Below are 10,993 nucleotides of genomic sequence, written 5' to 3'. Positions count from 1 at the left end.
CCATGCCCGCGGGTAGCATCTCATACATTGATCGTTGATGGAAGGTAGGAACATTTAAACAATATTTAAATTTCCTTTTGTTAATCTTGATATCAATTTTAAATAAAATTTAAAATGAGGGATTTTAATTTTGAAAAGGTTTGTCTCATCATTCAAAATTTTGTATGCTTGCGGGATTCATACAATTTAGTCTAAACATGCATACAACAATAATATCATATTATATTTTAGGATGATCGATTCCATTACTAATCAACCCGTGGTTGCCAATCACGAGTCTAAGTCCAATCCTAGGTGATATGCAAGTATGCAATGCAATCCTATTACATTGTGTTTCCAATTTACATTTCTTCAGTCTTTATCATTGCTTGCTGGGCCCACCTCCATCTTCAAAATCTCCCACTATTTCTAGTGAATTTACAATAAATTACTATGACAAATAAAAGGATACATTATAGGGGTGGGAACGGGCCATAAACCAGACCCACTTTTATTACAAATGATAAAATCAAATTGGGCCATAAACCAGGCCCATTAATAAAACCCAACAATCAATAATAAAGCCAAATGTAAACAACCTAACATACACCTATAATATTGGTCATGACAATCGATCATCCTTATCCAATATTTAATTCAAAATTAATTCATTGGATAACATGCAATGGCAATAAATTTAAATACATAAAATCATATTTCATACATAAAATCTTATTTTATATATAAAATCATATTTTATCTAATTTATTCATAAAATCATATTTTATATATAAAATCTTATTTCATATATAAAATCATATTTTATTATCAATTGTACCAAAATAATTAATTTAAAGATTTAATTTATTGGATTAAATTTATAAATTTCCAAAATTCAAAATTTATCCAAAAATTAATTTTCTTAAAATTTTGGGCTCAAACAATTTTGACCCATTGCCTCATGGACTAATCCAAACAATTTTCAATTGGTCTAAAAATTATAATTTCTAAAATTATAAAATAAAAAAAAAATTTAAATATAATTTTGGGGCTGTCCGGGACAATCCCGGGCAGCCCGCCTTGCCCTGCTAGGCCCAGCCTAGCTTTCGGCCCAGCCGAGCGCTGGGCTAGGGCAACAGTTGCCCTAGCCCAGCTGCTGGGCCACTGGGCCGCCACCTCCGGCCCAGTTGCGCGCTGGGCTAGGGCAACATTTGCCCTGGCCCAGCCGCCAGGCTGCTGGGCCGCCTTACGCGGCCCAGCTGGGTGATGGGCTAGGGCAACGGTTGCCCTAGCCCATCATGCTGGGCTGCCGAGTGCAGCCCAACGGCGCGCAGCCTTTGCTTTCGGACAGCCGGCAGCCCCCCCCCCCCCCCCCCCCCCCCACCAAATTTTTTTTTTCAGTTTTGAAAATTGAGGCATGGTACAATTTTGATAAAATTTTAATCGTATGATCCGAGAGCAACAAAGCCAGGTTGCTCTCGGATCGAAAAAAAAATGATACCCGTTGCAGCGGAAGTTTTAAAATTTTATATGGAACAATTCCATATCATGGGTATCAAATTCCTACGATTAAAATTGATAACATAAAATTTAAACAATGTAAATTTTACCTTAAAATCTTGAAGCGAGATTATGGACACCAACAGATTAATCTGCTCTTGTTGTATATCTCAGGAACTGATGAACGAACGTTTCTTCAATCAGGTCCATGAACGGAGATTTAATCCCTCTGATAGACTGCACTAGAAAGTCTATCAGAAGTTTCTACGAAGAGAAATTAATAGATTTGATCTGTTAAACCAGACTGCAATTTCGAAAATTACAGGCTGGATTTTCGATGACAGAGAGGGAGAGGGGCGGCGGCCACCTAGAGAGAGAACCCTAGGGTTTTCAAAAAAATTTATGCCTTCTTGTGTCAATTTCTGTACTGCAATAACTTATTTATAATGTGGGCTGCTAACAGCTTAGGGCCCATTAGTCATAAGTTCAAGCCTGACAAGCAAAGCCCGCATGTTCAGAAATTAATATAAAATTCATCGTGACTCAGATTGATAAACCAATTTCACCAATGTGCACAAAAACCATTTCTGCATCTTTTAAAGTCAAGAAAAATTTTCTGAATCCGAATTCAGTGGTTTCCAAAAATGTCCATCAATATGTCATTATAGGAAATCTTACTCCTTCTACTTTTAAATAAGAAGTCCTACTTCTTTATCCACTAAATTTAACTCTTTAAATTTAATTATCTCAACGGGGATTAGAAATTCATTACTTGTGTGACCCTCAATAGTTCAGGGATACAGCTAGCCGTGGGCTCACAACTCCTTGTGACTCGGAACAACAATTTCCGACTTGCCCATCGAATCATGGTAAGAGCGTCTAGCAACATCGCCCCATGATTCCCTAGGTATCACTGATAGTTCCTGCAAGAACCAGTAGATTTTGGTTAGCGTACAGTACGGTCCCTTCATCCATATATCCCGATCGAATCAACAACCATTGGTACATCGAGAGTAGTTCGAGATTCGATAACTATGCAATGCATCTTGAAGATCAAATAGTGACATCGCATGTGCTACTAGGAAACCAAGTAACCTAAAACACATCATGTACTCTGGCCAGAGATTCGTTACACTAATATCTCCTCAGATTGCATAGGATATCCACACTCGCAAGTGTGCGGTGAATCCTTGACAACAAAGCATCGACTCCTATATGTGTCGTAACTGTACCCAATCCCGACACCTGATGACCTTAATAGAGTCGGTAAATGAGTCAAAGAACAGTACTAGCATATAGAGTCTCAATGATGTTTCAAGTAATAAGGACTAATGGTGTACAACCAAAACCGCGGACTATATCCACTCGATAAGTGATAACCACTTGGAAAGTCCGAATAGGGTAGTTCGATCATTCATCATATGAATATCCATTTGCATGCTTCGAACATCTCTATGTTCCATACCAATGAAACGTGGTACTCGGCATCGCAAATGCTAGTCTCAATCTCGAGCGATCCTTATCCTTATTTGTGGACGGCTCAATTGACTAGGAACTATTTAGAATATACAGTGAACATAAGATGTGTTTCATGACAGTGATCTCTCTATATTCACTATCTCATCTTACTTTAGTATATTCAAGGTCTTTATCAAAATAACAATAGTATATCATTATATAATAATAAGATAAAGTGAACGCCATTTAAAGAACGTATATTATATTAAACAAAGATTGTTTACAAAAAGAGACTCTCAAAGCCCTTAGCCACAAGTTGGCTAGCGGGGCATCAACTCTTTCATCTACTCCATTGCACCTTAACAAGTGGAATGGATTTGTTTCGAAGCTGTTTTTCCTTATGATCAAGGACTTGAATAGGACGTTCGAAATAACTCAATGTTTCATCCAACTCAGCTTCATCTGGACGAAGAATATGGGAAGCATCGGGCTCGTACTTCCTCAGCATAGACACGTGAAATACATCATGAATACCTGACAGTGCTGGAGGTAATTCTAGTCGGTATGCAAGATCACCAACTTTATCAAGAATTTCGTAAGTTCCAATAAACCTTGGTGATAGCTTTCCCTTCTTTCCAAATCGAGCAGTGCCTCGAAAAGGAGATATCTTCAGAAATACCCGATCACCTTGTTCAAAACTCAAAGTTCTACGCATTTGCATATTTTGTTTGTCAATCTTGCGCTGTTCTCATTCTGATCTGTATCAGTTTCACTTTATCAGACATCTCTCTGATCATATCTGGTCCTGTAACCGGTGTTTCAGAAAGATCATCCCAAAACAACGGCGATCGGCATTTTCTACCATACAGTGCTTCAAATGGAGCCATCTGAATTCTTGATTGATAGCTGTTATTATAAGAAAATTCAACAAGTGGCAAAGATTCTTGCCAACTCGTACCAAAATCAAGTATTACAGCTCGCAACATATCTTCTAGAATCTGTATAGTACGCTCTGACTGCCCATCAGTCTGAGGATGATACGCTGTACTCAAATGTAGACGAGTACCCAGAGCTTCCTGTAGACTATGCCAGAAATGTGAAGTGAATCGAGGATCTCGATCCGATACTATCGACTTAGGAACACCGTGCAGTCGCACTACATCTCTGATATAAATATTGGCCGTTTGGTCATGACGATATGTCATCTGATAAGGAATAAAACATGTAGACTTAGTCAGTCTATCAATCACGACCCAAACTGCATCACATCCTCTCGAAGATCTCGGTAGTTTTGTGACAAAATCCATAGTAATATGATCCCATTTTCATTCAGGAACTGCTAAACTGTGCAATAAACCACTTGGGCGCTTCCTTTCAGCCTTTACCTGTTGACAGTTTAAACATCTAGATACAAATTTTGTCACATCAGCTTTCATTCTTTTCCACCAAAACTGTTGTTTCAGATCATTATACATTTTTATGCCCCCTGGATGGATACTAAACTTTCTGCAATGAGCTTCATTCAGAATTTGTTGTCTCAATTCTGCAATATCAGGTACAACAATACGTCGATTAACAAAAAAAATTCCATCCATGCTAACCTGAAACTCTGACTCATGTCCAGTCCTAACTCTTTCAATCGAATTCTGAATGTTCTGATCAGCTTTTTGAGCTTCTTTAATTCGAACAAACAACTCCGGCTCAGCTGTGATTGCATACACCCGTACAAGTAGTATATCTGTCTCAAAATTCAGACCAAAAACACAGCAATCTTCAATCAACTTAGAGACACGCATAGTAGATAAGGATAAATCACATACCTTTCTACTCAGTGCATCAGCCGCTGCATTAGACTTCCCTGGATAATACTTAATTTCACAGTCAAAATCTTTCAGCAAGTCTAACCAACGTCTTTGTCTCATAATTTACTCAGCTTGAGAAAACAGATACTTCAAGCTTTTATGATCAGAGAATATTTCAAAGGTCTCACCATATAAATAATGACGCCAAATCTTTAATGCGAAGACAATAGCTGCAAGCTCAAGATCATGTACTGGGTATCTGATCTCGTGAGGTTTCAATTTCCTGGAAACATATGCTATCACATGACCTCGCTGCATCAAAATAAAACCTAAACCCTTTTTGGAAGCGTCAGAATAAACAGTAAAACCTGTACCTGATGGAATAGATAATATAGGTGCACTAGTCAACCGTTTCTTCAACTCCACAAAACTAGCTTCACATTCATGTGTCCAAACAAACGGAGTATTCTTTTGTGTTAATTGGGTAATCGGCTTTGCAATGCTAGAAAATCCTGCAATAAATCGGCGATAATACCCGGCTAAACCCATGAAACTACGAATTTCAGGTACAGACGTAGGTCTAGGCCAGTTAATAACTGCCTCTACCTTGCTAGGATCAACAGATATACCGTCTCCTGAAATAACATGGCCAAGAAAAATAACTCTGTCCAACCAAAACTCACATTTGGACAGCTTAGCATACAAGTGCTCAGTTCTCAAAATCTGCAAAACAATCCTCAAATGTTCTGCATGCTCAGTCTTAGTCTTATAATATATCAGAATATCATCAATAAAAATGATAACAAACTCATCTAAGTATCTCTGAAATATTCTATTCATTAAACCCATAAAGACAGCAGGAGCATTTGTTAAACCGAATGGCATTACTATAAACTCATAGTGGCCATACCTCGTTCGAAAAGCAGTTTTAGACACATCTGATTCTCTGACCCTCAATTCATGATAACCAGACCTCAAATCGATGTTTGAATAGATGGAAGAACCCTGCAATTGGTCAAACAAATCATCTATTCGATGAAATGGATATCTATTCTTTATCGTGACCTGATTTAATTGGCGATAGTCGATACATAATCTCATCGACCCGTCCTTTTTCCTTACAAACAAAACCGGAGCACCCCAGGGTGACACACTTGGCCTAATGTAACCTTTGTTCAGCAAATGTTCAAGTTGATCTTTCAACTCTTTCAGTTCAAGTGGTGCCATCTTATAAGGAGCTTTAGAGATAGGCAAAGTACCTGGTACCAACTCAATACTGAAATCAATCTCACGCATAGGAGGTAATCCTGGTATTTCATCCGGAAAAATATCTGCAAACTCACATATAACAGGAATATCCGCCAATACAGTGAAAGAGTGGGTGCCCGGTGAGCCAACTTGTGGCTAAGGGCTTTGATGACTCTTTGTATAAACAATATTTTGTTTAATATAATTTACACTTTTATTAATGGTAATGACTTTATCTTTCATCATATTGTTATATTGTGATATACTATTGTTGTTTTGATAAAGACCTTGAATATACTATAGTGTATGTAAGATGTGGTAGTACATGGGGATGTCTATCATGAAACACATCTTATAGTCACTGTATATTCTAAATAGTTCCTAGTCGATTGAGCCGTCCGATAATAAGGATAAGGATCGCTCGAGTTTGAGACTAGCATTTGCGATGCAGAGTACCACGTTTCATTGGTAAGGAACATAGAGATGTTCGAAGCATGCAAATGAATATTCATACGATGAATGATCGAATTACCCTATACGGACTTTCCAAGTGGTTATCACTTATCGAGTGGATAAAGTCCGCGGTTTTGGTTGTACACCATTAGTCCTTACTACTTGAAACATCATTGAGACTCTATATGCTAGTACTGTGCTTTGACTCGTTTACCGACTCTATTGGGGTCATTAGGTGTCGGGATTGGGTAAAGTTACAACACATATAGGAGTCGATGCTTTGTTGTCAAGGATTCACCACATACTTGCGAGTGTGGATATCCTATGCGATCTGAGGAGATATTAGTGTGACGAATCTCTGGCCAGAGTACATGATGTGTTTTAAGAAATGGTTTCTTAGTAGCACATGCGATGTCACTATTTGATCTTCAAGATGTATTGCATAGTTATCGAATCTCGAACGACTCTCGATTTACCAATGGTTGTTGATTCGATCGGGATATATGGATGAAGGGACCGTACTGTACGCTAACCAAAATCTATTGGTTCTTGCAGGCACTATCAGTGATACCTAGGGAATCATGGGGCGATGTTGCTAGGCGCTCTTACCATGATTCGATGGGCAAGTCGGAAATTGTTGTTCCGAGTCACAAGGAGTTGTGAGCCCACGGCTAGCTGTATCCCTGAACCATTGAGGGTTACACAGAGTAATGGATTTTTAATCCCCGTTGAGATAGTTAAATTTAATGAACAAAGAAGTGGGACTTCTTATTTAAGAGTAGAGGAGTAAGATTTCCTAAAATGACATAGGGATGGGCATTTTTGGAAATCACAGAATTCGGATTCAGAAAAATTTATCTTGACTTTAAAAGGTGCAAAAATGGTTTCTGTGCACATTGGTGAAATCGGTTTATCAATCGGAGTCATGATGAATTTTATATTAATTTCTGAACATGCGGGCTTTGCTTGTCAGGCTTGAACTTATGACTAATGGGCCCTAAGCTGTTAGCAGCCCACATTATAAATAAGTTATTGCAGTACAGAAATTACACAACAGAGGTCACAATTTTCGAAAACCTAGTTGTTTTCTCTCTAAAGTGGCCGCCCCCTCCCTCTCTCTGTCGGGAAAATCCAGCCTGTGAATTTTGAATTTGCAGTCTGGTTTAACGGATCAAATTCGTTAATTCTCTTCGTAGAAACTTTTGAAAGATTTTCTAGTGCAATCTATCAGAGGGATTAAATCTCTGTTCGTGGACCTGATTGAAGAACAGTTCGTCCATCAGTTCCAGGGATATACAACAAGAGCAGAGTAATCTGTTGGTGTCCATAATCTCGATTCGAGATTGGAGGTAAAAATTTATAATTTTTATTTAATTTTTACACACACAATTTAATCGTAAAGTTTTGATACCCATTATGGAATCGTTCCATATAAAATTTTTAAACTTCCGCTGCACCGGGTATCAATTATGATTGATCTGATCGCCGTTCTCCAACATACAGGACTAGCTTTCAACACATCCAATGCATAAACTAGAAATCCTTCAGCACCAGTCTGCAATAACTGTTTCATAGATAAGCTAGAAATCAAAGGAATCTTAGCACGAGAACCCTTACCGAAGAATTTCCAATCATCTGCCATGTTCGGTCTAAATATGACAATCTTATGAAAACAGTCAACCATGGCCCTGTACTTGGTTAGTGTATCGATGCCAATAATACAATCAAAATCAGACATACCAAGTACTATGCAATAAGTTCAATTGCATTACTGTCAAACTGTAACTCACAACTTCTGACTATACTTGCAGATGTCTTATCTTTTCCCATAGGCGATGAGATAGCAAATACAGAAGACAAATGCTCAACAGGCAAAGCATGCATTGTAACAAATTTTTCAGCTATAAAAGTATGTGATGCTCCAGTGTCAATCAACACATAAGCAGGATAACCAGAGAGAACACAATTACCTGCAATCACATTGTCTGGTGCTGCCTGTGCCTGATCTTCTATCAATGCAAAAACTCTAGCTGGCTATCGTGAAGGTTGGGCTACACTCTGACTTTCTCCCTGTCTACTCTAAGCTGGTCTACCTGAAGATTGGAAGGAATGCACAGCAGGAGCTTGTCTGTCAGCTTGAGTTGCTCCCTGTGATGGTCCACGTGTAGGACACACTCTAGCATAATGTCCAGGCCGATTGCAGAGATTACAAGTTCCAGAAACTCCTTTGCAAGCATCACTAGAATGTCTTCCCCCACACTTGCTACAAAACCAACCTGTAGACCCTGAACCCTGACTTGATCCATATGGCTTTGAACCACCAGAACTAGAGGAACTACTTCCTGGCTTCTTGAACTGTTTACCTTTGGGTCTAAACCGATCCTTTTTGTTGCTACTGCTGCGACCTCCTTCATACCTGCTTTGCTGTTGAGGAAAGGATGCTTGTGGTTGTATTGGTGGTGGCTTTGGTTGTGGAGATGGTTGAGGCTTGAACGGAATTCCTTTTTGTCTAAAGATACCAGCTTCAGCACCCTTGGCTTTATAAAGAGCATCAGCAAGTGTAACGCCCCGTTTTTATCTTAAATGAGTTTATTTGAGTTAATCGGAGATTACAGAGTTCACGAGCCGACTTGATTTTGATCAGGGTCCTTTTTGCAAAAATTGGATTTTTCAGGGACTAAAACGCAAATAGTGGATTTTATATATTATCTACTCAACTTTTGACTTTTCTCTTTAATCCTTCTCCTTCCTTAGCCGGCTCCTCCTCCATTGAAACGCCCCATCACCTTTTCAATCTTCTAGATTTCAGTCCGAGCTCGATCCGTCCGTTAGAAATTATTTCTGAAGGCAGATTATCGATCACTGCAGTGAGAGCTCTGTTATATCGTAAGTTTTTCTACGATCAGATACATTCTAGTTTTTGGATGTTGTTAGAATCATTCTAGATTCGAGTATGTTGTTCTCTACAGAGTTCTGATCGTCTATTATCTGTCGGTTTTGAATTTGAGCGACGTTCGGAATTGTTATGATTTTTTGGAAGCCATTTTCAAAAATTGTGATTTGAGATTTGTTGGGATTGCCTTGTTTTGGTTGTCTTAGAATTGTTATGAGGTTATATCGCTATTTTTACTGCTGTCTGCGTTGTCGGTGTGTTCAGTTATAGCCGTTATGCCGTCGGTTTGAGTTTTGGAGATTTGAACTGTTTTTGAAGTTGTTGAACTTGGCTTGTAAGTCGATCATGGTAATTGATCTTTGATTTGTATCTGAACAGATTCGTTGGAGTTTGTCGAGCCTTGTGTTAGCAGGATTTTGATCGTCAAGAGTTGGACAAAGATCGGTAAAGAGATTTCCTTGAACCGTTGTTTGTTGTTTAGGTTGTATAGTTGTTGATACAATCTTTTGTTGTAGCTTGTCCGGAGTTGGATCTACGACATTGAAAGGTAAAAGCAGTCATCGTAGCGGGATAGCATACTCGGGACAGTTGGTTCTCGAGTTTCCCTTAAAATCACATATTGCATCGATACTGGTTCTAGTTTATGGAACCTGTATTTTGTTGATTATTTGAATGAATTATATGGCTAAGTTCCTTTTGTTCCCATATGCATTCATATTGAACCAGCACTATTGTTACGATGGGCAGAACAACCCTTTTGTTAGACGTTTGGGAGATATATTCGAGTGGCCTAGGACGTAGTCGTTGCGCCTAGTGCTAGCATACTCATTATAGTTGCTCAAAGTCTAGAGGAGTGGGATACGTGGCACCACCTCGATTGGGAGAGTCGGTGAGTCGTCACGTGATCTCATCCTCGGGATCCCAAAAGCACAACATCAATCCTTTGTTTATCAGATTTGATATCCCGGTTTAAAGACATGCATTTCATTACGTTGTTATTGATTGTGTTGTTGTCTTGAAAGCATGTTTATTTTTGTATTACTTGATATGTTGCTTTTACTGGGATTATCATTCTCACCGGTTATCCGGCTGTTGCTTTGTTTTGTATGTGTACTTGGCAACAGGAAGGGCAGGATCAAGTCAGCATAGACCTGGTTAGCGTCCAGAGCAAGAGATAGAATTGAGACTCGTTTAGAAGTCGAATCAGCATGTCAACCTAGTTATGTTTTGCGAACGTGTTTAAACATTCGAACTTCTCGTAATTGTTTTGTAAGCATGAATCAATGTAGGTACTACCGTATTGAATGTTTCTCTTCCCTAAACCTTACTTGTATTGTTATTGGCATGTCAAATACTCTTAATGCAAGTGTTTAGGTTTTGATTGAGTTTATTTCAGTGCCTTAACTTTTCTGGGCGAGGGGACGGCGCGGGCGCGCGGTTGTTGGTGCGGGCGCGCGGCCTCTTTGCGAGGTATGGGCGCGGGCGCTCTTACTTAGAGCGTGGGCGTGCTAGTTTTTACGCAGCATAAGCGCGGGCGCGCTGCCTTAGGCGCGGGCGCGCTGGTTTTTGCGGGGCTTAGGCGCGGGCGCGCTGATGTCAGCGCGGGCGCGCGAGCCTCCTTTTAAAAAAAAAATATATTATTGGGTTCTTGTTTACATAT

At 39.3% G+C, this 10,993-nt stretch overlaps 1 protein-coding gene across 1 annotated transcript; it reads right to left on the bottom strand.

Moving 5' to 3' along the window:
• Window positions 1-3,277: 3,277 nt before the first annotated feature.
• Window positions 3,278-8,992, bottom strand: LOC140861680 (uncharacterized). Its single transcript, XM_073264699.1, has 8 exons — window positions 8,534-8,992; window positions 8,246-8,441; window positions 5,862-6,070; window positions 5,650-5,744; window positions 4,928-5,403; window positions 4,539-4,795; window positions 3,711-3,824; window positions 3,278-3,604 (listed from the first exon to the last, which is right to left on the bottom strand). The coding sequence occupies exons 1-8, from the start codon at window positions 8,990-8,992 to the stop codon at window positions 3,278-3,280; spliced, it is 2,133 nt and encodes a 710-aa protein (XP_073120800.1).
• Between the last annotated feature and the right edge of the window lie 2,001 nt (window positions 8,993-10,993).

The sequence above is a fragment of the Henckelia pumila genome, chromosome 4 (assembly GCF_033568475.1).
Source record: "Henckelia pumila isolate YLH828 chromosome 4, ASM3356847v2, whole genome shotgun sequence".
In the NCBI taxonomy this organism is placed as follows: domain Eukaryota; kingdom Viridiplantae; phylum Streptophyta; class Magnoliopsida; order Lamiales; family Gesneriaceae; genus Henckelia; species Henckelia pumila.
This window is presented reverse-complemented; position numbering and strand designations above follow the sequence as displayed.